At 45.5% G+C, this 26928-nt stretch overlaps 3 protein-coding genes across 4 annotated transcripts; 2 read left to right on the top strand and 1 right to left on the bottom strand.

Annotated features, from left to right (window-relative positions):
* Positions 1-1772: 1772 nt before the first annotated feature.
* On the top strand, positions 1773-18619 carry c1qtnf6a (C1q and TNF related 6a). 2 transcript variants are annotated; one of them, XM_056288180.1, is made up of 3 exons: positions 1773-1837; positions 9165-9277; positions 15982-18619. In XM_056288180.1, exons 2-3 carry the CDS (start codon positions 9235-9237, stop codon positions 16527-16529), a joined length of 591 nt encoding a protein of 196 aa, XP_056144155.1. In that variant the 5' UTR covers positions 1773-1837; positions 9165-9234; the 3' UTR covers positions 16530-18619. The 2 variants fall into 2 exon arrangements, with proteins under 2 accessions (XP_056144155.1, XP_056144154.1); XM_056288179.1 differs by having other exon boundaries at positions 1828-1837; positions 9062-9277.
* Positions 18620-19916: 1297 nt separating this feature from the next.
* Positions 19917-21453, top strand: LOC130119391 (small ubiquitin-related modifier 2-like). The gene is made up of 2 exons (XM_056287868.1): positions 19917-20818; positions 21250-21453. The coding sequence occupies exons 1-2, from the start codon at positions 20735-20737 to the stop codon at positions 21451-21453; spliced, it is 288 nt and encodes a 95-aa protein (XP_056143843.1). The 5' UTR covers positions 19917-20734.
* A 1676-nt stretch (positions 21454-23129) lies between these two features.
* On the bottom strand, positions 23130-26774 carry chst12a (carbohydrate (chondroitin 4) sulfotransferase 12a). Its single transcript, XM_056288596.1, has 4 exons — positions 26304-26774; positions 25506-25658; positions 24017-24196; positions 23130-23678 (listed from the first exon to the last, which is right to left on the bottom strand). Exons 1-4 carry the CDS (start codon positions 26667-26669, stop codon positions 23130-23132), a joined length of 1248 nt encoding a protein of 415 aa, XP_056144571.1. The 5' UTR covers positions 26670-26774.
* Positions 26775-26928: the final 154 nt, after the last annotated feature.

The raw sequence follows: 26928 nt of genomic DNA, 5'->3' as shown, positions 1-26928 counted from the left end.
CTGTCACTCCCAATTTGGCCTGCAGCAACTGGCTTTCCTCAAGACCCACTGATGGAGGGCTTTGACCCCTACGCCCCCTCCATCTCGCTCCTCTATCCTCACGCTCTCTCTTTAACTTTGCCATCTCCTCTGCCACCCCCCTCCTCTCTTCCTTTCCCTCTCTCCCTCTTTCTCCCTTTTATCTCCTCTATCTATTCATTGTTCACTCCTATATCCCTAACCGTAGTATTTTAGACTTTGTCAAGTTTCGGCTGTGTTGTCATTCCAAACATTGTTTCTCGAGCAGGGGGGTCTTAATAGAAGGATGCTGCTCACATCTGCTGTTTACAACCCACTTAAGAGCATCCGGACTTTCCATCTCTCCTTTTCTTTGTATTTTTTCCTTATAAACCAAACCTCCTCCCTAAATGATTTTTCCCATACGTTGCCTCTAGTTCTTTCTCACACTTCCACATCTCTTTCTCATTCACTGTTTGTCTCTCATACCCTCGCCCATCCCCCCCCCTTCTCTCTCTTTTCTGCAGCTGCAACATATGGGAGTTAGGAGGTCCTGAAGAGGAGGAATTCAAATGAATGGAAATACAGAAAGGGAGGGGAATGACCATGGGTTGTGTTTGTAAATAGACACCACAGAGCGTCCCACCAGGATATGCTATATGTGAAACTCTGTGCGCGTGTGTGTGCATGCATGTATGTGTGTGTGTGTGCATGCATTCTTGCTTTTCCATCTGCAGTTAGGGGGTTATATTATTGCTTCCAGAACTATGAAGCCCACTTGTCTAGAATATCAGAGGGCTCAGTCGAAATAAGAGCATGGACTATGCAATCATGCTTCCTTTGAGGTCAAAACTGCCTCTGTTGTGATATATGGTGATTGACAAATTTATTTTTCTGCAATAAAAAAAAAATCAAAAACGGATTGAAGAATTGCACATCCCACCATCTCTGACATGAGTTGCGCTGACATGCAGGGAGAGTTGGCGATTTATGTCGTCGTAACTGACCGGTGCAGTGTCACAGCCCGCTCTCCCACAAGCTGTAAATGTCACGCTAGATTTCGTCGACTCGAATGGATGGAGAAACGCTGCTGTCATTGTCTCCGTCCGTCTGTCCGTCCATCCGGGCCAGGAGCCACGTGATCCTGCAGACGGACTCCGGACGGAGCCAACTGGGTGGTTTTTTTTACCGGATCAGCTGTTAGAGAGTGGATGTACATACACATACTGTGCATACAGGACAGATTCATTTAAATACATCTCTTCAAAATGGTTGCAGTGTTTCTTGGTATTAATATATTTTAACTGCAATATCCACACACACACACACATAGATATACTTTTTAACTCCAAAATCCAATTCTTCTGTTTTATTTTTAAGTTAAATTTATCTATTTTCATTTATATATTTGACTACAATGTTGCAGTGTGACACATTCTGTTTACACAGGTCTTTATTCTAGTAGATCCTACCTGAACCTGAATCTGAATTAGAATGACTGGACGGTCAGTTTGAAGAGAAGGTAAGGGATGTAAGGAATGTAGTACGAGAGAAATCAATAACGAATCGGTGAAGAGTATTCTGAGAGAACTGTTACAGTAGCCCAGACGCACGGCGGAAATTAGAGGGGGGGCGAGAGAGCGGGGGGGGGTAGAGACGGACAGAGAGAAGGGGGAGAGAGAGAGAGTAAAGACAGCGAGAGAGAGAGTGAATGAGAGAGAGAGAAAGAGGAAGAGGAAAGAGAGAGGGAGGGAGGGAGGGAGGGAGGGAGAGGGGGGAAATAGCCCTTCATCTCTGTCCTCCTCTGCGGACTTGAAGCGGTTGCGGAGACGTGAACGAGGTGAGGGTCTTTTTTTCTACTCCAGTCTCTTTTCACTTTGCAGTCCGACTCGGTCCATCTGCCAGTCTCGTGAAGGCATGCTGGTCAAGTTATCTTCGTTACGGAGGGGACGAATCAGGACGTTTACGATTAAGATTGTCAGCGGACTGAAACTTCACGCGCACAGCTCCAGTCATCCGACATACGAGCCAAGCTTTCTTTATCCCCCAAATACCACGTTGATCATGCAAAACGGTGCATACGAGTCTGCGGTGTTGTTGTTTTTCCTTGTCATCGTTAACGCTGTTTAAATGATAAGACTGGCGATGCCTGCGTGCTGAGCTACTGCAGCCAGCTCGATGACTAAAGTAAGAAACATGCATGGAGGAAAGACCATCTATGCGCCGACGCTGCCAATCTAACCGGAGACAAGGGAAGGAAGCATCGTGTTAGCCCTGCGAGGAAAGCTCTGCATAGATTCTTTTCCATGCATCAGACAAAACATCACCAGGCTGAAGAAAAACCAACCTACTGGCACACACTGAACTTCTAATGGATGTTGTTCAAGATGCGTACACACCACTCTCCCTCCCTCCCTGACGCTCCCTCTCTCTCTCTCTCGCACACACACGCGCACGCATGCACACACACATTTGTTTTTCTATACTTGTCAGGACCCCTCATTGACAACATTCATTCTCTATAGCGCTTAACCCTAATCCATAACCGCATGCGTAACGCTAACCCTTACCTTAACCTTAACTTAATCCCGATCCCATCCTTAACCCTAAAACCCAAGTCCTAAACCTCAAATAGACAATTGGAGAAACGGGGGCCGGCCAAAATGTCCTCACTTTGCAAAAATGTCCTGAGTCCTGTGGTTAAAAACGCAAATTGGTCCGTACAAACAAAGCTTAACATACACGCGCGCGCCTCATAATTGCGTCGAGTGTCTCGCGCTCTGAGGCTTGATTGGGTTAGCTCCGGCTGGAGCCTGCAGGGCACTGGTCAGTTTCTGCTGATTGTAACTCAAACAACGTGTGCCTGACTGTGACCATATAAAACAGCTGGGCGGCCATATGTCCTGAAGAGCTTCCCCTGCAGTCTACAGAGCATATAGTTTGCTTTCCTTTGCTCACGATAGTTCTTTGTTAATCCCAACAGATTGCAGACCACAGCTTCAGCCATCATAAAAATGCATTTTCTTGCAGTCTCTCTCTGAGGCCCCAGAATCTGGCTGCATCAATGAAGACTAGGGTAGAAGTCAGTAATTGCTGCAACATAAATCACTGTTGGTTTATTTAACCATTATCATGGTTCCGTCTATCTGAACTATGTTATTGTAGTCTATAACAGTAATGTAATCCCTTAGATTAGAGTGGCAGCAGAACAGAGCCCTGCTTAGTTTCACTTTTGCAGTTTTCTTTCACAAAAGAAAAGGGGGTTTGGGATCGATTCCCCGGCGGCATGAGTTCAGTGTACTCACAGAAAGCCTTAGTCAAGACCACCAGACGCAAAAACAAATCCACACCAAGTGGAGTCCAAGACCACAGTTCATTGAGTCCGAGTCAAGTCCAAGACCTTAAAATGGTGAGTACAACTCAAGACCAATGGGACTAAAACCTCTGTGAAGACCGACACCAGAAAAGTGCGAGTCTAATTAAACACCGTGACTGTAACTGCAGGGCCGTCCATAAGGGGGGGCGTTCTGGGGCTTAGCCACTAGGGGGGGCATGGAGGCCAGCAATAATCATTCCGTTATCCAAAGCGCTTATCCTGCTCTCAGCGTCGCGGGGATGCTGGATCGTGTTCATGCTAAATATAAGCAATGATAACGGCAATACTTGCCACTGAGTGTGAACTGGCTAAACAGGTGGACTTTTAAGACCTTATAAAGGATTTTGCATCCAGTAAGAAGAGGAAGATGGCTGTATAAGAGGCAAAGATGAAGCCATAATATAAGAAATTACATTTTCTATTAAGAAATGTGTGATATACAGCTAAAATTAAAACAGGATGTGAGAATGACTTTGGTGTTGAAATTGTAGATAAAGAGGGTGTCCGGGTGGTGTGCCGGTCTATTCCGTTGCCTACCAACACGGGGATCGCCGGTTCGAATCCCCCGTGTTTTCTCCGGCTTCGTTGGGCGTCCCTACAGACACAATTGGCCGTGTCTGCGGGTGGAAAGCCGGATGTGGGTATGTGTCCTGGTTGCTGCACTAGCGCCTCCTCTGGTCGGCCAGGGCGCCTGTTCGGGGGGGGGAGGGGGAAGTGAGGGGAGTAGCGTGATCCTCCCACGCGCTACGTCCCCCTGGTGAAACTCCTCACTGTCAGGTGAAGCTGTCAGGTGAAGCTGGCGACTCCACATGTATGGGAGGAGGCATGTGGTAGTCTGCAGCCCTCCCCGGGTCGGCAGAGGGGGTGGAGCAGCGACCGGGACGGCTCGGAAGAGTGGGGTAATTGACTGGATACAACTAGGGAAAGAAGGAAAGGGGGTGGGGGAATAAAAAAAAGGTAGATAAAGAGTAGGATGAAATGTGGCTCAACCTACCCGGCTGTTGTACCACTAACAGAGCAAAAGAACTGCAATGTAATATACATCACAGACTACATGTTACCCCTGTGAGATGCAATAAAATGAACCCAGATCTATCAAGGTGTTGTAATAAGTGCAAGACCACCGTTCACTAGACAGTGTATATACTATATCCACAAATTCTGGAAAGATTTTCTTTTTTTTTCTTTATTTTTTTTCTTTTCTTTTTGCCTCCCCCCCCCTTTTTTTTTCTCCCCAATTGTACTTTGCCAATTACCCCACTCTTCCGAGCCGTCCCAGTCGCTGCTCCACCCCCTCTGCCGATCCGGGGAGGGCTGCAGACTACCACCTGTGGAGTCGCCAGCCGCTTCTTTCCACCTGACAGTGAGGAGTTTCGCCAGGGGGACGTAGCACGTGGGAGGATCACGCTATTCCCCCCAGCCCCCCCCCCCTGAACAGGCGCCCCGACCGACCAGAGGAGGCGCTAGTGCAGCGATCATGACACATACCCACATCCGGCTGTTATCGCCGACCAAGCCGGAGATAACACGGGGATTCGAACCGGCCGTCCCCGTGTTGGTAGGCAACGGAGCAGACCGCTACGCCACCCGGATGCACTGGAAAGATGTTCTTAAAGAAATCAGCGGCATAATTGGTCAAACAGTGGGCAGTCCTCCTCCATCATGCATCCTTGGTATCGGTTATCCCCCAAATTTTCTTCCAAAGTCATTAAAACTCCTGAAACTCCTCCTCCCCTGTGCTAGGAGCTAGGAGATGCATGTTATGGAGGTGGGTGGGTGTCGTAGGAGCCCCCTAACGTGGCGCTGTGGAGAAGCAGCGTGTTCGAGTCCCTGCCTCTCCAAGCTCTCAGCTGTTGGTTAACAGAGGGACACTTTCGGTTTTATAAAGTCTGGAGTCCTTTTACAACTTGCTTAGGACCCGACTGCTTGCGGACGGTAACAGCAGGGCTCTGTGGTCTGGCGGGAGGGCTTTGTTTTCAATGCATTTTGTTTTTCATTCCAGTTTCGTATCGCCATTCACTTTTTCATCTGTCAAATCTGCCATGAACAAAGAGAAAGAGAAAAAGAAACGTGCGATGTAAGTGTAGCAGATGTCTGACCTTGGTGTGTGTGTGTGTGTGTGTGTGTGTGTGTGTGTGTGTGTGTGTGTGTCTACATGTTTAACTATCATAATGTGGACCAAATGTCCTCATCAGGACAGAAAAACCAGAAACCACCTACCTTGTGTGGACATTTCAGAGGTCCTCACAAGTAAAATGGTCTATTTTAGGGTTAGGACTTGGTTTTAGGGTTGAGGTTAGAATTAGGGTTAGGGTAAGGGTTAGGTTAAGCTTAGGGTAAGGGTTAGGGTAAGGTTAGGGTTAGGCATGTAGTTTGCGTGGTTACGGGCTAGGAAATGAATGTAGTCAATCAGGGGTCCTCATAAGGATAGAGAAACGAGTGTGTGTGTGTGTGTGTGTGTGTGTGTGTGCGCCTGTGCCTATGTAGCCCTGTTTAGTATGCATGTGTTGATATGAGTAAACCAGATTTGGAGGGGGGGGGTCATTCACTGAACCTTTTCAGGGGCTCCGCCATTTCTGTGTGCGGGCCTGACTGTAGCGGTCTCCTAGTAACAGTAAAAAAAAAAAGAATAAATCACAACGCTGTAATATTTAGTCAGGCATCCCCCCCCTGCCAAGAGAGGAATGTCTCGGATTCAGATTTTCATCACGAGTTGACGATAATAAAAATAAAGAAACGGCTCATTTCCGTGGTCTCCTCAGGGGATGTTTGATATTAATTTCAGAAATGAAGCCAAAAAGTAAAAAGAAGTCTTGCACATGACCGTTCCTTTAAAAAAAGAAAAGAAAAAGAAAAAAGGACTCATCACAAGCCGTGCTCTCTGCGACACCGGGTCGAGTCCGAGTCATTACGACCTGAAGTCTGACACGGGACCGAGACCTTCACAATGCAAACTCGGAGACCGAGGCAGCCCTCGACCGAGGCCGCCCTCGGGTGCTCCAACAAGCCTCTGGGAAAACGAGCCGAGTGGGTTGAGTGTGTGTTGAGAGAAGGCGGAGGTGGACCACCTCCCTCTGGATCTAATCCAGACCTTACTATAACTGATGCGGACTCTCGCCGGAAACGTGGTTGTAAAAGGAGAGTAATTGTGATGCTGGTTTATGATCGCAGTAGCCACATCGTCCCAGTAGTCATTTTCCAAATTATCTTCCCTTCTGCTTTTCTGGCCGAGGTGCCTGCTGAGATGCCTGCTGCCTTTCCTCCCCCTTTGGGTGGTGTGTGGGTTCGCTGCGAGCCTGTGTGCTCCTCCTCGTCATGGCTGGGTTCATGCTGCAGTCCGCCAGCTTAGCTTTCTACACTTGCGCTGACGTGTTTATGCAAGAAAACCTGCACTCGTTTTCTTTATCAGATGGCCCTTGACGTGCAAGTCTACATGAATGGCCAAAACCACAAGTATGAGTGGTGTCTAAAGAGAAGCCCCCTCCCCTCCCCCCCATCGGCTGTTTTATCATTTATATTTTTCAACCATTCCTGACTTGATTCCTTGGACAAGTCGGTGTTTTCTCTGGCTCACAGTCCCGGATTCCTCTTTCTCTCCTCCGGTTGTGTCTGGTAATGGCATTGAACACACACACTATTCCTAGCTTCCAAGCAGGCCCTTGAAAATATTCCAGGTAGTCTTGATTCTTCATCCGCCAGCTTCACGTTATATAACGTGGTTTCTGCAACCAGCCGTGCAGTGGAAACAGTCCTTGCACCCGCTGCGGCACATTCGCCAAGGCGTTGTTAGTTTAACGCCCTTTTTTTCCAGCAGGTTAACTGCTTTTCATTCTGCACACCCTGACGCTGGGGACTTGAGATTTGCCATTACCTCATTATCCAAACCGGCCAAACGTTTGCACCGACACAGTTGGGGCTTCATATAATGGAGGGCAGGGGCCGTGCAAAGTATTCCTCCGCCCTGTCAACAGCAGCACAGCGCAGTGATTTAGATGTGATTTCCTCCGGACGTCGCCCTCCCTTGAGCCAAGAGGGGGGAATCCCAAAGTGCCTGCATGAAACATGGCCCGCCAGTCAACGTGTGATTTCATTCCAGCTTGCATCGATTAAGATAATATTTACTTCCCCTAATTACATTGTTTTTTTCTCCTTATAAAAGAGAAAAAAAAACAAGCTTCCTGCATGCGGCATGGGGCGCTTCCTTGCGAGTCACTTGGAGAAACGAGGAGCGATGACAATGTAGCTACGAAAACGTTGGAGCCAATGTTCAGCTATTGCCATTTCCTATTTTAATACTTCATATTACGCAATTCAAACTCGCCTCACCCCAGCTTTCCGAGTCTGCTACTCTTTTCAGAAGTGGGCAGTTTTGCAGGGGGGAAAAGTTTTATTTTGGCTTAATATTCTGGTGGGCTCAGACGAAGAGTCTTGAGACACTTGCTGCTAAGTAGACACTAAAAGGTAAAGAAGGAAGAAAGCCACTTTATTTTTTGTCGTTGTGCAGGTTGCAACGAAATTTGTCCTCTGCATTTAACCCATCCGATTGTATAGGAGCAGGCTTTACATATTAAATGAGTCTTTTTCAGGATGCAAAACTATAGCCAGCCATGGCACGGCACAGGTTCATGTGCTGATGCATGCTCAATAATCCAGGCAGGAAAATCACAGAAAGTTGATTCAGTTCAACTGGACACAACATTTATTGGGAGGTTCACGTGTTTTTGGTAATTAGAGAGGCTTTATTCCGCTGTCATCATTTTACGTTTTGTTCTTTAAAGATGAATTGAATGTGCATGCAAATGGATTGACAGTGGCTGTTACCGTTCAGAAAGTATTGCCCTTCTCATAATGCTGGGGGGGGGGGGGTGTTACAGCTGGTGTTTCTGTTCACTTGTTGTTGTTCACAGCTTTTGTCAACAGGGGGCGCCATTAAAGGGTAGTAAACCTTGTTTTACAGTTCGCACTAAACACGAGTTGGTACAGATAGGCCTAGGATGGTAGAACTGATTGCCCTGGTGATAAATCCACCTAAACACGTGATGGGGTCTCAAAGATACCAAGACCCACAACGTGGCGTAGGTGACACACATGGTGTCCACCGTATTTGAGATACTGAATATGAGACATAAATGAAAAGATGACACGCTGGCGTTAGCCAGTTAAACTCTGGGTAGACTTGTGAGAAGCTGGGACGAGACGTTCACCTACAACACTGCCACCTTCAGTCTAACCCACACCCGGCATCACTGTTCTCTACATCTACACCCCCCTTTTTATAGATGATAATAATAAGAATAATTACATTTATATAGTGCTTTTCTAGGCACCCAAAGCGCTTCACATTGAAGGGAGAAACTCACCTCACCCACCACCAATGAGTAGGCAGAGAAAGGCTGTGAAAACAGCTCTTTACTTACTCTTTCAGAGACGACAACAAGGGCCATGACTGTGTTTAAGTAGACCACAGTTCAGTTCAGCCAAGCACAAAACCAACAAGTTTCACTGAAACGCTTCCAACCAGAGAAGGTGGAGGCAATTAGTAAATAAATAAATTTGTGCGGAGTATGTCGGAGTCGTTTGTTACCTTGTCTACACTTCTCTTGCTTTGTGACTTTTCACCCAGTTGTCATCAGGTGAGAGTCAGCAAAGGATTTTCTTCGATCATCTGACAGCATCCTTTCCTCTTAGTTACAGCCATGTTTGGTGTCCATCTCCTGCTCCCCCTCCTTGTGTCCCTCCCCCCCCTGGTGGCTCCCGCCCCTCCCCCCGGCGGTCCTCCTGCTCCCTGCAGACGCTGCTGTGATCACCTGGAGCCAGCAGAGGGCAGCGCCGCTCACGCACCCACGGCAGGGCTCGGCCACATGCCGGAGGTCCGAACCTACATCAACATGACCATCCTCAAAGGTACGCTGTGTGTCAAGAGTGAATTCTGTCAGGCGTAGGCAACCACCAATCACTTCACCACACCGGGTGGTTTTGCTGATTAGTGCACCCTTAACCACAGATGACAGACTAAGGAATTGGTGAAGAATACACATCCGGGCTCTTCTCGTGTACACAAAATCGTCACATTACACAATGTAAACACACTAGTATACAGTGTGTTATCACAGTCAATATGAGAGGTGTGGGTGGTATGAGAAGTATACAGTATGTACTATGAAAAGTATGGGTAGTATGAGAAGTATACAGTAGGTAGTATTAGAGGTATGGGTAGTATGAGAAGTATACAGTATGTAGTATGAAAAGTATGAGAAGTATACAGTAGGTAGTATGAAGTATGAGAAGTATGGATGGTATGAGACGTGTACAGTAGGTAGTATGAGAAGTATGGGTAATATGATAAGTATACAGTATGTAGTATGAAAAGTATGGGTGGTATGAGAAGTATACAGTAGGTAGTATGAGAAGTATGGGTAGTATGAGACATGTACAGTATGTAGTATGAAAAGTATGAGAAGTATACAGTAGGTAGTATGAAGTATGAGAAGTATGGATGGTATGAGACGTGTACAGTAGGTAGTATGAGAAGTATGGGTAATATGATAAGTATACAGTATGTAGTATGAAAAGTATGGGTGGTATGAGAAGTATACAGTAGGTAGTATGAGAAGTATGGGTAGTATGAGACATGTACAGTATGTAGTATGAGAAGTATGGGTAGTATGAGAAGTATACAGTATGTAGTATGAAAAGTATGGGTAGTATGAGAAGTATACAGTATGTAGTATGAAAAGTATGGGTAGTATGAGACGTGTACAGTATGTAGCATGAGAAGTATGGGTAGTATGAGAAGTATACAGTATGTAGCATGAGAAGTATGGGTAGTATGAGAAGTATACAGTATGTAGCATGAGAAGTATGGGTAGTATGAGACGTGTACAGTATGTAGTATTAGAAGTATGGGTAGCATGTGGTTTTGGACACAGCCTTGGTTTACAATATGGGAAGCTCTTGGTTGATCTTATCATTTGTTTTAACTGTGGTTTCATTCAACTACAAACACCACAGCGATATCTGTCAACATCGCTCTCTCTCGCTTTCTCTGTCTTTCTCAGCACCCAAATGAACATAATTTTTCTAACATACAGTGCATCCGGAAAGTATTCACACCCCTTCACTTTCCCCACATTTTGTTATGTTACAGCCTGATTCCAAAATGGATTAAATTCCTTTTTTTTTCTTCTCATCAATCTACATACAATACCCTATAATGACAAAGCGAAAAAGGTTTTGTAGGAATTTTTGCAAATTTATTAAAAATAAAAAACTGAAATATTGCATGTACATAAGTATTCACACCCTTTGCTATGACACTCAAAATTGAGCTCAGGTTCATCCTGTTTCCACTGATCATCCTTGAGATGTTTCTACATCTTGATTGGAGTCCACCCGTAGTAAATTCAATTGATTGGCCATGATTTGGAAAGGCACACACCTGTCTATATAAGGTCCCACTGTTGACAGTGCATGTCAGAGCAGAAACCAAGCCATGAAGTCAAAGGAATTGTCTGTGGACCCCCGAGACAGGATTGTATCGAGGCACAGATCTGGGGAAGGGTACAAAAAAATGTCTACAGCTTTGAAGGTCCCGAAGAGCACAGTGGTCTCCATCATTTGTAAATGGAAGAAGTTTGGATCCACCAGGACTCTTCCTAGAGCTGGCCGCCCAGCCAAACTGAGCAATCGGGGGAGAAGGGCCTTGGTCAGGGAGGCGACCAAGAACCCGATGGTCACTCTGACAGAGCTCCAGCGTTCCTCTGTGGAGATGGGGGAACCTTCCAGAAGGACAACCATCTCTGCAGCACTCCACCGATCAGGCCTTTATGGTAGAGTGGCCAGACGGAAGCCTCTGCTCAGTAAAAGGCACAAGACAGCCCGCTTGGAGTTTGCCAGAAAGCACCTAAAGGACTCTCAGACCATGAGAAACAAGATTCTCTGGTCTGATGAAACCAAGATTGAACTCTTTGGCCTGAATGCCAAACGTCACGTCTGGAGGAAACCAGTCACCTCTCATCACCTTGCTAATACCATCCCTACAGTGAAGCATGGTGGTGGCAGCATCATGCTGTGGGGATGTTTTTCAGTGGCAGGAACTGGGAGACTAGTCAGGATCGAGGGAAAGATGAATGTAGCAAAGTACAGAGAGATACTTGATGAAAACCTGCTCCAGAGTGCTCAGGACCTCAGACTGAGGCGAAGGTTTACCTTTCAACACGACAATGACCCTAAGCACACAGCCAAGACAACGAAGGAGTGGCTTCGGGACAAGTCTGTGAATGTCCCTGAGTGGCCCAGCCAGAGCCCAGACTTGAACCCCATTGAACATCTCTGGAAAGACCTGAAAATAGCTGTGCAGCGACGCTCCCCATCTAACCTTACAGAGCTCGAGAGGATCTGCAGAGAAGAATGGGAGAAATACAACAAATATAGGTGTGCCAAGCTTGTAGCTTCATACCCAAGAAGACTTGAGGCTGTAATCGCTGCCAAGGGTGCCTCAACCAAGTACTGAGTAAAGGGTGTGAATACTTATGTACATGCAAGATTTCAGTTTTTTATTTTTAATAAATTTGCAAAAATTTCTACAAAACCTTTTTCGCTTTGTCATTATGGGGTATTGTATGTAGATTGATGAGGGAAAAAAAGGAATTTAATCCATACTGGAATAAGGCTGTAACATAACAAAATGTGGGGAAAGTGAAGGGGTGTGAATACTTTCCGGATGCACTGTAGGTTTATTTCTATGTTCTAACTATGACACACGAGAGAGAGTCAGTTTAGTTGGATTGTCACCACGGAAAAGTTTACTAATTTGGTGCCATACGGTGTGAGACATGTGGGGGATTCCCCAGACTGACACATTCATTTGATCCACTTTAATTAATCTTTCAAAGCTGGTGGTGTTTGAGGCGTCCCACAGGTTTTGATCGCAGCTACAGGACGGTCGTAGCGCTGAGGCTCCCTCCTCCTGGTTTAGAATCAGAATCAGAATCACAATACTTTATTCATCCTGAGGGGAAACCTGTGAAATCACTTGAAGGGTTTCGAGTTGGAGCAAATAGTTTCATATGCACGCAAACAGCAATGTGTGCAGCAACTGGTACCCTGGAAAAAAGTCTCTTCTGAAGGTCTGCTTTTCAGGTCTCACCGAAATAGCTAAACCATCACATATTCAATTAAAAAAAAACGGCTGTACGATTTGTATTGATCTGTGTTGTACCATGTGAGCCTTTATGTACTGCGTTACCATGTTAACCGTTAACAGGTTTCACACCAGCGTCACCAAGACACACTCCTGTTGTCTGTATACTTTGGGAAGAGAGGTGTTATTTATAATCTGATTCTGGGTCTAAAAAGTAATTGACTGTACATTATTTGTCTGCATTTTTTTTCTAACATTAAGATTAATGTCAACGATCACGACAACAAACACAAAAAGGGTTTTGTGTAGTTTCTTCATCTTTTTATGACATTTACTTGTGGACTTAAAAAGAGAGGCAGGGCCTCCCTTCAGAAGTAGTCTATGATGTAAACAAGTGCTGTTTTAGGTACTCAAGTGCCCAGCCACGAGTAATTACAGTGGAAAACCAGCGTCGGCTCTCCTGAGTCTTTAGCATGCCTTAGCGTCTGAAGCGTGAGATGAGGCCAGCTCGTCCTAGTGGTAGGAATGTAGTACTGCAGCGGCGCTTTAAGTTCAACCCAAAATGAGTCATCAGACTGACCTTTTCGCGTCTGGAAACCTTGAACAAGACAAAATAAAACATTTAGAGACAATTTTTATTTGTAAATTAATAATACTGCGTATTTTACACCTTTATCCATAACTGTTCTCGATTGTCACAATATTCTGTGGATATGTCCTCATTAATATTCATGAGCTGAACTTTGAGTGACAAGTACAAGCAATGGTTGGTGCTAAAGGTAGGTGGGGTTTGATATTTTGGTGGTTTGATCTGATTGGCTGTATGTACACATATGTGTCTGACGACATCATGAGGCTCGATTACAGCTTGAATAGAGAGAAGCTGAACGAGGGGAGCGCATTTAAAAAAAGGGAAATAGAGCAACCGAATTCTTCTTGTTTTCTTAACAGTAGAAAGAGAGTACAAAATGCATGACAATTAAAGTAATAAGTGATGTTAGGAAATATTAGTTTTTCAATTTCAGTTCAACTTTTAAGTCAACGTATCCAAATGGCTCAACCACATTAAACTGACAATGATGGCTAATGATGGCACTTATATGGTCAGCCATTGCATGGAAACTCTTTCTTATCAGAACTCACTTTATGGTCTTTAGTTGAACTCCATTTTAGAGCTTATTTCACAAACTACAAATTCTAACTTGAGCGTGCAGAAGTCTTTACATCAGCTAACCAGAAGAGGGCTCTATGTAAACACTGATGGAACTTGTGGGCCTCATCGTGGGTGAGAGAGGTTGTACAACTCCCTTCTCCCATGATTCCCAGTGTTTCAATGACTGCATTTGATACCAGGATGCTTTTCTTGGTGCTTGGCAGGTGACGGTTTCAACTAAAGGCAGCATGCTTTCAATGGCCTCTTTGAACAAGTGAGATGACCAGTAGAGAATGAATGGGGAGGCACTGTCTGTGTATCACTCCAGGTTTGGATGAAACTTCCCTGGTTTTCTCTGTCTTCAAATGGTCGGATCACACCCTGCTTGCTGTGCTGAGATGTGCAGTATGCTCTCTGTAATGTTGTTTAATTGCAAAACCAAGGACCTGCTCTCCATTTTGTGCTATCAATCATTTTCTAAGAGTCTGGATCACATTTTTTCAAATGGGACATCTGTCCATCCATCCAAACCGCTTATCCTGCTCTCAGGGTTGTGGGGATGCTGGAACCTATCCCAGCAGTCATGGGCGGCAGGCAGGGAGACACCCTGGACAGGCTGCCAAGCTATCACAGTCCCCCCCCCCCCACACACACACACACACACATTCACACCCAGGGACAATTCAGCTGTTGAAAATAGGTCACATTTTGGGGTCTTGGTTAAGTGCCTTTGACATGCAGATGGACAGATGACATGCAATGAGGCATTTGGGAGCTTTCAGATTCCATCACAGCAAAAGTATTCTATTATATGCCATACTTTTTTTCTCTCCAAGGTACACTAACAGTACAAGAGACACCAACACATCCAGTTGGGCTCTGAGCACAGAAATTGGCCGCCTGTTATTTCTGGGAATCAGCAGCAGAGTGTTACTGTCCAGGAGCCGAGCATTCCCTTCGGTTCAGTTTATTTTTCCATCCTGAGGCCAACATCAGCGGCTTCCCAGATCAGGTTTGACCTGGCGCTGAACTCGTTCATGTGGCAGAATAAAAACAGCAATCTTTGTTAGCGAGGGTGGGGGGAGATCAGGACACAGAGTTTGACAGGGTGAGCGAGTGCATGCCGTGGGTATTTTGAGGGGAAACTCTGAGAAATCTGAAAAACCTCAGGGATCATTAGGTGGAGAGGAAGCGGCTATGGTGGAGTCTGGTGTCCCATCTAGTTCTCACAGAATGTCTTTCTGTGGGATTTTAGACCTATTATCAGATCAGGCTGACAGCAGTGTTTCGTCTTCAGACTGGCAAGTTCAAGTGAAGAGTACATAATACGTTTAAAAACATGTTTTAGGATATATAACGCATACTGAAACGGAATATCAAAATGCAGTTATAATTTTATAATATAAACTTTCCAGTTTGCATGATCATTTGAATACAGTTGATCATAAAGCACATATTTCTGTCAAAATGTAAAGTCGAATTTCTTGGCACTGTCATATGCTGAGGCGTGAAGCACAAATGCAGACTGAGTTTTTGAAATCGAATTTGTGTTTTGAGCCAAAATTTGCATGCATATGTGGTAAATGTAAATGTAAATGCAAGATTGCATTGCCATCTTTTTTTTTGGGATTCTCACCCCTTTTTCTCCCCAATTGTATCTGGACAATTACCCCACTCTTCCGAGCTGTCCTGTTCGCTGCTCAACCCCCTCTGGCGATCTGGGGAGGGCTGCAGACTACCACATGCCTCCTTCGATACATGTGGAGTCGCCAGCCGCTTCTCTTCACCTGACAGTGAGGAGTTTCAACAGGGGGACGTAGCACATGAGAGGATCACGCTATTCCCCCCCAGTTCCCCCTCCTCCCTGAACAGGTGCCCCGACTGACCAAAGTAGGCGCTAGTGCAGCAACCAGGACACATACCCACATCTGGCTTCCCATCCGCGGACACTGCCAATTGTGTCTGTAGGAATGCCCGATCAAGTCAGAGGTAACACGGGGATTCGAACCGGGATCCCCATGTTGGTAGACAACGAAATAGACCGCTACACTACCCGGACCCCCCCAGATTGCATTGTCATCTTAAAGATAAAATTTCAATTTGAATATTGTATGCAGTATGCTTCCATATATACATATGTGAAACACTACAAACATATATGTAGTGTTTTGGAATAAAACTAGAATCCTGATATCTGTGCCTTTTGGTTTTGTTTTCCTATTGTTAATGTCCTGAAGAAAGCTTACATCGCTGATCGTTTTTCTGGACAGCTGACTTCATTCTCAAAGCTACTTTGTTTTCTGTCACTCACAGGTGAGAAGGGGGAACGGGGTGACAGGGGGACACCAGGTAAAGCTGGACACGAGGGGCCTCCGGGCTCTGTGGGACCCACGGGGCCAAAGGGCACCAAGGGCCAGGCAGGACTCCCAGGGGACCCCTGCAAGACCCAGCATTCTGCTTTCTCCGTCGGCCGCCGCAAATCCCTGCACAGCGTGGAGTACTACCAGGCCCTGGTCTTTGACACGGTCTTTGTCAACCTCCAAAACCACTTCAACATGTTTCAGGGCAAGTTCCACTGCAAAGTCCCGGGGGTCTACTTCTTCAACGTCAACATCCACACCTGGAACTTCAAGGAGACGTACCTGCACATCATGAAGAACGAGGTGCAGCAGGCCATTGTGTACGCCCAGCCCAGCGATCGGTCCATAATGCAGAGCCAGAGCATGATGCTGGAGCTGGATCTAAACGACGAGGTGTGGGTCCGTCTGTATAAGAGGGAGAGGGAGAATGCCATTTACAGCGACGACGTAGACATCTACATCACCTTCAATGGATACCTCATCATGCCCAGTGTGGAGTAGGAAGTGAACCGGGGGTCAAACGTGGACAGAGGCGAGGCTTGAGCATTATAATACAAGAAAAAAATGGGTTGACCTGGGACCAGCAAAAGGGTTATTTATATTAATGTAGTACTGTCTTGATACTTTGCTATTTGGATAAAAAGAAAAGCAGGTTTCAGCCACATTCACAGAATCTACCCATTTTTAACCTGAAAATCGGTGTAAAGGCAGAAGAAACAGTACCTCGAGTGAGGAGGGGAAATGTTAAGTCACATTCATTCAGGGAGACAAATTCTCCTCTCAAATCTGAGTCCTTCGTAGAAGAAGCGATAAGTGCAAGGCTTAGGCCTGAGGCCATGCCGCAGCTTTCGGCTTGGATCTTTTTCCAGCCAGAGCCTGATGAGCAACGCTACAAAAATAAGCAGCCGCTGACCCGTTTTGCTGGGCTCCCACGGGAATTAGATGTCTCCCAATATTGTAAGAAGTGAGATGATGGTTTTGAAAACCCAGGAAAACCAAAAAATGGCTGTTTTATCTCCGTCGTGATGACGAAGATAGAGGAAAAAGTCCAGGGTCGATTTACTTCCTCTTCAAAGGGAAGAGGATTACTTTTTTATAGCATGCACTATTTTGAATACTAAATGCAGAATAGAAAGGCAAAGCAAATTAGCATGACGAGCCCCATAAAAATGCAGGAAGTGCTGTGGACAATTGTGATTGACGTTCAAATAAAAACACTAACAGTTAAACTTATAATGCAAAAACAAGGGTATGGTAACAAAAGTGATTGCACTTCTTACAGTAGAGCTCGTCTCTATTTTGACCATCATGCATACCTACTGCAAATTATACTTTTTTACTGTCTTTAATAGCACTTTCATCTGTACAGGTGTGTTTATGGCACAAAACTGGGGTTATCGTGGCCATAATGCAACCTGTTAAGAAAATATGCAAGTATGTGGTGCTAAACTAGGTGCTAGAATGTCAAAGTCGAGGCCTGAATTTCAAATTTATAAAGACTAAGTTATTTCCTGCTGTTCAAGTATACTTGAATGTTTGGTGCTTAGTTTGCCAGAAAGGTTTTGATTCCCCCCCCCCCCTCCACCTTTCTTCTTCACGTCCCTTCCTCGCTTTTTTCTTATTAACTCAACACATTGTAAATATACACTGTGAACATGAAAAATGAAAATAAAATTTGCATTGCACATAGACGGCAAGCCATCTTCCAAGTGACTTCATGATGATTCACGGTGAATTGTTCTCTAATTAGCTCACTTTAATTGGAACTTATTTGCTGGTGTTGGGCTGAGGGGACGCCGCCGTCCTGTCTGTACAACACACACTTGGGGCATGTTCCTGATGTAAGTACAGGAAGGAGAAGCGAGGCATGTTGTAATATTTCTCAACATTTGACTTTGTTGTGTAACGAGCCTCCTCCGCACCCTCAAACATCCGGGAAATTAACTCATCTTTGTCAAAATGGCTGCTCCAGCACTGGTACAAAGTGTTACATAATTAGAAAGCATGCATTTTCTTCAGACTTCACCCTGCTCCGAGGATTAGCTTTCTGCGTTATTTATCTAGGATGTAGGTTGAACTTTATTTTTGCGTCTCCTCCGTCACAAGTTTCTCTCATTACCTTTCCAACTTTGACTCCACCTTGGTACACGCCACCATTGCTTGTCACTGCCTGGGGTCCACTATGAGGCGTAAGTCACCCATTTCCCACCCGGTGTGCTCCTACTTCGTGACATTCAGTAAATATTCCTCGTGCAATTATGTAACCTGGTATAAGAAAAGGTTCACGTGGGCGTCCGGGTAGCGTAGCGGTCTATTCCGTTGCCTACCAACACGAGGCTTGGCGGTTCGAATCGCCATGTTACTTCCGGCTTGGTCGGGCGCCCCTACAGACACAATTGGCCGTGTCTGCGGGTGGGAAGCCGGATGTGGGAAGTGGGGGAGAATAGCGTGATCCTCCCACGCGCTACGTCCCCCTGGTGAAACTCTCCCGTGTCAGGCGAAAAGAAGCGGCTGGCGATTCGGAGGAGGCATGTGGTAGTCTGCAGCCCTCCCCGGGCCGGCAGAGGGGGTGGAGCAGAGACCAGAACGCCTCAGAGGGGGGTTAATTGGCCGGATACAATTAGAGAAATTTTTTTTTAAAAAAGTTCATATAAATACTGTGGTAATCTGTACTGTTTAGCCTATTCTATGGTGGTAAAGTTTATGCGGGGGCTCAATGCAACGCACATTATGTCCACCAGAGCGCAGCATTGTGAACGACAGGAAACAAAGCGAGAAAAAGGGGGGGGGACAGAAGTAGAGAGAACACACATCCTCCATCATGCCCCAAGACCTTTATTTCTCTTGTGTGATCACCAAATGAAGCATTACATCATAACACTGCTGAAACATAAAACTGTAATAAATAAATGATTCCTGTCAAGCAATAGTTTCATACTTTGCATCTCCGCTTTTTTTTTGTTTAAATAAAAGAAACAAGCACACCAAGGGAAGGATTTGCTGGTGACATTAACACCTGTAGTTTCAAGATGTCCTTGGCTGGCGTTCACTAATCGCCCTCCGGGCAAGCTGCAAGTCACCGTTACTATTAAAATAGCTACTCACAGAGACGGGTTTGGATTTTTACGCCAATTACCGTTGGGAGTAGGCATGCACCCTCCGGCGAGCCTACTCAGGATCAGGTTACACCGGGTTTCTAATTGGTCACGACAGGTTTGTAGGACTGCAGCTCAGCCAGGAAGTGACAGCCAGAATATTCATCCAACAGTTTACGGAGGGAGTGTCGGGGGGTCATCTCAGTTCATTATGAGGATGGCGGTTAAACATGACCAACAGTCCCGCTCTTTCCCTGCTCGTTAAATGGTCCAATAACGCTGACACTGGCTTTCCCATGAGAAATCATCAAGTACAACAGTAGTTTTCCCTTCCTCCATAAATACATAGGTAAACACAAGCCAAAAGCAATGTCTCCCTTTGTGCCCGTTGGGGCTCCAAAGTTAGTCTTACAATTTATTGTTGACTGTCAAAAGACATTTTTAAGTCTTCTGAGAGCAGAAAAGGCCAAGCGTGTAAGCGGCAACTTGGCTAACACGAGTATCAAAAACATGTACAAGTGATTTCAAGCCGCTGTGACAAGAGCAGGCATGTCTTTCCCTGTTCTTCATCTTTGCTTAAAGTACCAACTGTATAAAAATGACCCTATTGGGGAGAAACTTCCGGGACAACCAGCTGATGATGTTAAGAGGCCGGCCAGTCCAGGTGTAGACTGATCCGTTAAGGTCAAAGTTCACTTAAACTCATTGTCCATGCATAACCAGGAAGAGTCTTGTGCTCCCAAATCACCTGGCAAGTTTCCCAGAAATCCAAAAACGAACCAAAAGGCAACGAGACGACATCACACACTGGGGACTAGGAGAACAATATGGCGGAGATCATGTCCATCATCACATAAACCACAAAGAGGTTCAGTCGGGGACAGACAGCATATGAAATATACTTGGTAGTTTTTTTTTATACAAGTGACACTGTATGGCATCCAAAGTAAAAATCAAGTCCTCTTACAAAAATACTCTTTTTAACTGTGTAAACTTTGTCTCACTGGCAACCAAAGGCACTGTCTTTACTTCCCGCTCACGTGACACTTAATGACTGCAAATTCAAACCCCAACCACGTCCAAATCATTGTGTGAATAATTCAGACTCTAACCCCGTCTAAACCATAAACCGGTCGATTGTGACACCAATACTGAGCTAAACCCCAATGTGTGCCTTCTTTATCATTGTTCCCCATGTGCTAACATCGCTAAGACAGCTCCAAGGCTTTGGAGTGACGTTTCCTTGTCAGCAGCATCGTTAGTCACGCACTCCAACTCCCTTCCTTTTCATGAAGTACCGCATCTCGCCACGGCAAAAGGCCGAGTCCCACAAAATGCTTCCTTATAATAATAATAAAAAAAAACAATCCCCGTAACATATACATCAGGGAGCACCAACAATGCCATGACGTCCGAGATAACCTGAATCAGAACACTGTAAAAACCACGCCACGGATATATGAATGCAAACCTTTTTATAATGCCAACCAAAAAGGGATACCCTGATGACAGCATTATCCTGCTTGAGGTGAACAGAGAGAATAAAGTATGACAATTCCTTAGGAGGAAAAAAAACAGGAGTGAGCTTATAGGAGCGCAAAAAGAGCAACCATGGCAGGTGAAAACCCGCAGGAAGGAGTGAAAACAGAAAACAACAAACACATAAAACTGAAGGTAGAAGGTCAGAATGGATCTGTATCCAGTTCAAGATCAACAGACACACGCCATGGGGGCGTCCGGGTAGTGTAGTGGTCTAACAACATGTGGATCACCAGTTCAAATCCCCGTGTTACCTCCGGCTTGGTCAAGTGTCCCTACAGACACAATTGGCCGTGTTTGCGGGTGGGAAGCCGGATGTGGGTATGTGTCCTGGTCGCTGTACTAGCGCCTCCTCTGGTCGGTTGGGGCGCCTGTTCGGGGGGGGGACTGGGGGGGAATAGCATGATCCTCCCACGTGCTACGTCCCCCTCGCAAAACTCCTCACTGTCAGGTGAGAAGAAGCGGAGGGCAACTCCACATGTATCGGAGGAGGCATGTGGTAGTCTGCAGCCCTCCCTGGATTTGTAGAGGGGGGTGGAGCAGTGACCGGGACGGCTCGGAAGAGTGGGGTCATTGGCAAAGTACAGTTGGGGAGGGAAAAAAAAAAAAGACACATGCCACTCAACAAACTCATGAAGGCCTACGGCGAGAGACAGGGATTGGTGATGAGGCAAATCTGGTTCAGACTCTATGAACAGCCAATAAATGAAACAGACACACCAGAACAATTGGAAATGGAAGACGAAGATACAATTGATGTATTCCAGCAACAGCCCGGAGGCCTCTTTTAGTTGCGTCTGACCACCACCACCTTCTCCCACACCCAACTGTCCTTGCTGAACCCCCAGCACAATCCAACTACTTTTTTTGTACTTGCCCTATTGTCCCAACAGAGGGCCATACAACAGTTTTTGCCATTCTCAACCATACATAACTCCTGTTGTACAGTGTGTTCATTCTTCCTCTTGTTATCTACCTGTTTTTGTACATAAGCTATGTCATAGGAACTCTTTGTCCATGCCCTGTTGTGGCTAGTGTTACAGGACCTTATCCAAATTCAGAGGGTTTGTTCCTTGGTTGCAATGATCAGGTCTGTTAACAGAATGAGATGTAGTTCGCTTTCATCCCTAATAGTTTGTTTTCTAAGTTCAAACCATTAGACTATTATACTGATCTATGGTTTAGTCGGTGTGGTGTGCTCTCACACAGCTAAAATAAAGCTGACCACATTTTGTAAACAAGAAAAAAAAAACTTCAAATACAGGTAGGGTGGAAGAGATAGCATGGAAATACAAGCAAAAGAATGTCGAGACTATGCATTTCTGTCTCTAAGACGTGTTGAGACAAATATGGCTCTGTTTTGGATTCCGCCTCATCTGTATCGGACCTGTTTTCCCCCCGCTCGAGTTCATTCCTGACAACTCATCTTCTCTATTTCCTACTAATTATAGAATTTACTTACTGTAAATATGTGCCTACCATGTTATATCTTGAGGCTGCATTGTTGCATTAACTGCATGCTTTGGAAGTTTAGGAGATGTAATGAGGTGCTACTTTCCTCTAAAGGATTATTCCTATTCCATAGGTATAGTGCAATTAACTTATCCATGGTGAAACATATGGTACTTAAGTCCAGTGGCGCACAACAGATTGTGGTTGAAACAGTGGTAGTTTCTATGCTGCAGGTGGAAGAAAAGTGTTTAAGCTATACAACCGGGAACTACATCCTTAAATCAGATTTTGATGTGTGGATAAACTCCACCAGGATAGTTTCGGGTTAAAACTACTAATTGTAGGTAAAAAAAACAAAACAAAAAAAAACAAGAATCCCTTTCATGCTTAACACAAACATTGCGTTAAAACACTGAGCATCCAAATAAGTTAGCCGACAATTATATGTCTACTGCAACTACCGCTCCAAACTAATTCACTTATACACTGTCTAAACTAATGCCGTAAATAACCAAAACCACCTTGCATTCACTGCATCAGAAGTGCTCTTGCTACCATATTGGTTTCTATGACATCACAACTAAGACAGTGGGGTGGGGGGGTGGAGGGTATCTATTTTGACATCCCAGATAGCTACAATGGCTCCTTGATGTCACAGACAAGAGGGCCATGTTAACATCACAATGGTTAGGTTGATTTACAAAACCCAGCTACAGATCATGTGTGACATCACAGCTAGTTAAAACAAAACTGTGACATCACACATAACAGGCAGAGGCTGATGCCATAAAGTCAGGAATGCAGATACATGTCATGGCGTTCCTAGCTGAAGACCAGATAAGACTAACCTAGCAAACATGTCTGCAAAGCCCAGAACACGGAAAGTTTCACTGTTGTCAGAATGTGGCAAGTTTGCATCGCCTACAAACTAGTTTTTCACATTTCAACTGAGCAGAGGTGCATCATTTTTGTAGGTGTGTGTGTGTGTGTGTGTGTGTGTGTGTGTATGTGTGTGTCACTCATTAAGGATCGAGTCTGGTTTGTCGTAGCCGAAGAGCCTGAAGTCAGGCTCGTACAGCTTGTAGAGTTTCCTCCGGGACACTGGGGGCACTGTGCTGAACCAGTCAGCCTCCCAGCTGCTGGCTGTAAGGTTCCTGTGAGAGGTGGGGAACTCCACCACATTGTCCACCTTCAGCTGACGCAGTAAGTGCTCTGCATCTTCCTCCACCGTCTCCAGGTGACCCACAAAATCATACTGAATTTGGCAGGGATGGCACAACCGGTAAACCTGCCGCCAGTGCTCGTTAAAAGGCATTTCCTTCTCTGTCTGAGGGTCCAGAAGGTACTGAATGAAATGGGAGAAAGACGGGTGGAGACCCGCAGCAAATGCCTCATCCACGGAGGCAGGTGGTGTCGGCTGGTTAGCGTAGCGACGCAGCATGACCTGTGCGAAGCGGTGGTAGAAGTCCTCATTGCGCAGCTCAAATTTGTTGCGGTAGGCGGAGATGAGGCGCACAAAAGGGTCCCGTACAAACAGGAACTTGGTGTACTTCTTCAGCTTAACCTTCAGGGAGACATAAAAGGAAAATATTGAGGCAACAGAGATAAACAACCTTCATGACAACACTAAAAATTATCTCTATGGGAAATTTAGGTCATCAGAGCAACAGTGAATCTGATATATTGTGGATGGGCTGCCTAGCGCCAACAGCAATCTTTATGAGCTAGTAGCTAATCTTGCTTGCAAGGTGATTTAATCATTTATGAAGCAATGAATAATTCAATAAACATATTCAAATCTGCCCCTGTTCATTAAAACTTAACATTGTTAAAGTAAGCTGCATTGTACTCAGCTGTCACTTAACAGTTCTGCAACACAGCATCACCAGTAACTGAGCTGACCTTCATGAGGTGCCGCGAGAACTTTCCATAACGCTTCCAGAACTTGTTGAAGGTGAAGTGCATGCTGCTGTTGTGGACCAGGTCTCTGGGAATGGCCATGGGATCTCTGTAGGGAATGCCATCCTGCAAAAGGCTCTCGCTCAGGACGATCATGATCCGCTTCCAGTTGCTGCACGCCACCTAGCGGTTGGGAAGGCATGCCAAGATTTCAATTTAGACAGACGTGTGCAAACAGTACACACAACATTTATAGAATGTATACAGAATGTATGCCAAAGTTCAACAGCTGACAATGATGCATTACTGGTGAGCAGTTTCTTGTTTTCAATTATTGCTAGGATTTTTTTTTGGATCCCCCCCCCCCCAATTGTATCCGGCCAATTACCCCACTCTTCCAAGCCGTCCTGGTCGCTGCTCCACCCCCTCTGCCGATCTGGGGAGGGCTGCAGACTACCACATGCCTCCTCCGTTGTCAGCCGCTTCTTTTTATCAGACAGTGAGGAGTTTAGCCAGGGGGGCGTAGCGCGAGGGATGATACGCTAGTCCCCCCCCCAAACAGGTGCCCTGACTGACCAGAGGAGGCCCTAATGCAGCGACCAGGACACATACCCACATCCAGCTTGCCATCTGCAGACACGGCCAATTGTGTCTGTAGGGGAGCTCAACCAAGCCTGAGGTAACGCGGGGATTCAAACTGGTGATCCCCGTGTTGGTAGGCAATGGAATAGACCGCTATACTAATTGCTAGGAATTGGTATGAAAAATTGAACTAGCTCTCAATTGTGTTGGGCTGTTGATGAATTGTTGCTTGTTTAATGAATCTTTGACAGTGTAACCAATTACCACATTCGTAGTGTCCTTCCTGAAATTCCCAGGATGAGATGTTAAGGAAAGGAAGAGTGCCTTTGTAAGAGTATCACCTTGTTGAGGTTTACAGTCAAAATCAGTTCAATGGTGGATTTTCGGCTTACTGTTAATCCCTAGTGTGTGTTGGTGTGTTGAGAGAGCGAGAGAGAGCGAGAGAGAGAGAGAGAAAAAGAGTGTGTAACTGTATAGCTGCGTATCTGTGTGTGTGTGCGAGTGTCTATCTCCATATCTAAAAAGGTATGCATGTAACGTGCATGGGCCAAAAAAGAGCCAATTAACAGCCAATCTAAAAAGAACAAACATTTGGGAATATCTTGCTGGATCTAAGGAACCTGCTCATCGACCCCTGACTTCAACCTGCATCCTCTTGGAAGATGCGCTGCATACGCACTCTCTCAATCTGCAAATCAAGCATCATTTTGCATAACATCACACAACCTAATTAGTGCCAGGTGGGAAAAATATGTCTACATCAATTCAATGTCAAGAATCACTTCAAAATTTCTGATCGCCATCTTTGTGCTGGAGGACCCCCATATCATTCAGAAGGTCTGAAAGCTCAATAAGGCTACTTCCAAAAAATGGAGTGTGTTTGTGTGTGTGTATTTGTACTTTCATATACCTTAGGAACGTAACAGTAGATAATTCCGTGTCTGTCATCCACAATAAGGTGATCCAGCTCCTTGTTTGGGATGTCGTCAAACGAGCGGTTTTTCCCAGCAAACTCAATGCCCTCTTTACCGCACATCTCCTGAAGCAACTTACGCCTCTGCACCTGTCCATTGATTTGATTCAGCGAAAGCAGATTTAGTACAACTCAAACTGAAGTTTTAAATGGAGGATAATTCTGTATTTTTACAACCCGTCTTATTTTCGCCATCATGCTAATGGGTTATGATGTCATTTTTCTCATTGACGTCATTTTGGTGATCTCAGCCCTGGGATTACCACTGAAAACAGCTTTAAAACGGCATCTTATGGGGTAATTGGAATACGATCGTTAGACATGATTCAGCAAGTCCAACTCAACTCAATTATCTAAACCACATATTTGGAAGTAAGCAAAAACTGAAGTTAATGTCCAATATTAAACAATGGTCGATAGCATTACTGAGCTACTTCCTGGTTCAACTTGTAGAAATTACCATCTTGCCTATGGTAGACAGAAGTAACCATCAATAAATTATGCAGACAGTACAGTTGAGAGGTCAAAGATAATGTAAAGCTGAAGGCAGTATTGGTCTTGTGTCTTAGAGAAGCCGGTGAGAAAATATCATAACTGATTTGCACAATGGCAAAAACTACAAAAATAAGACCCAGGTTGGAAAAAAAACAAAACAGAATTATCCCTTAAGAACAGCATCTCTTTGTGCAACAATATTAAATAATAATAATAACGATAAGCCATTTTGAATTTAACCTGTCTTTCCATGAGTTCCTCTGCCACAGGCGTCAAATGAATCTTCCACTCCTGTCGTGGCACGTATCGCTCCTCCGCTCGCTCCGATTGGTTGGACGTTTCAGCTGGAGCAGGATCTGTGGGGTCACCGGTCCCTGGCTCCAAGAACTGGTTGACAAAGGCATCGATGTCAGACAGGAAGGAGGGAATTCTGGAGGTTTGGGGCTGTTGTTGTGGGGGAGTGTGTGGGGTTTTAGGGCCCGGGGAGACAGGGGCATGCAGGTGAGGGTGGGAGGCCCCAACGTCGTCCCAGTAGATGATTATCAGCAGGATCATGAAGGCCGAGCCCAGGACCAGGAAGATTCGGAACAGCCTGGATGTTCCCATGATGACTGGCCGGAGTTTTAGGAGTTGTTCCTCACTACTGGATCACCATGGCAACAAATCAAGATGATCATCCGGTTACCTCTATAGAATCATCATGGTAACTGGTCAGCATTACCAGCTTCTCTCTACAGGGTCACCATGGCAACAGATTCAAGGTCCAGGAGTTTCTCTCTCCATGGCAACCAATGGACAGCAATTACAGCAGAGTCTTTGGCAGGAGTGTTGCGCTGTGAAGCATTATGTACAGGAGTGTGGTTGG

The sequence above is a fragment of the Lampris incognitus genome, chromosome 10, assembly GCF_029633865.1.
Source record: "Lampris incognitus isolate fLamInc1 chromosome 10, fLamInc1.hap2, whole genome shotgun sequence".
NCBI lineage: Eukaryota > Metazoa > Chordata > Actinopteri > Lampriformes > Lampridae > Lampris > Lampris incognitus.
This window is presented reverse-complemented; position numbering and strand designations above follow the sequence as displayed.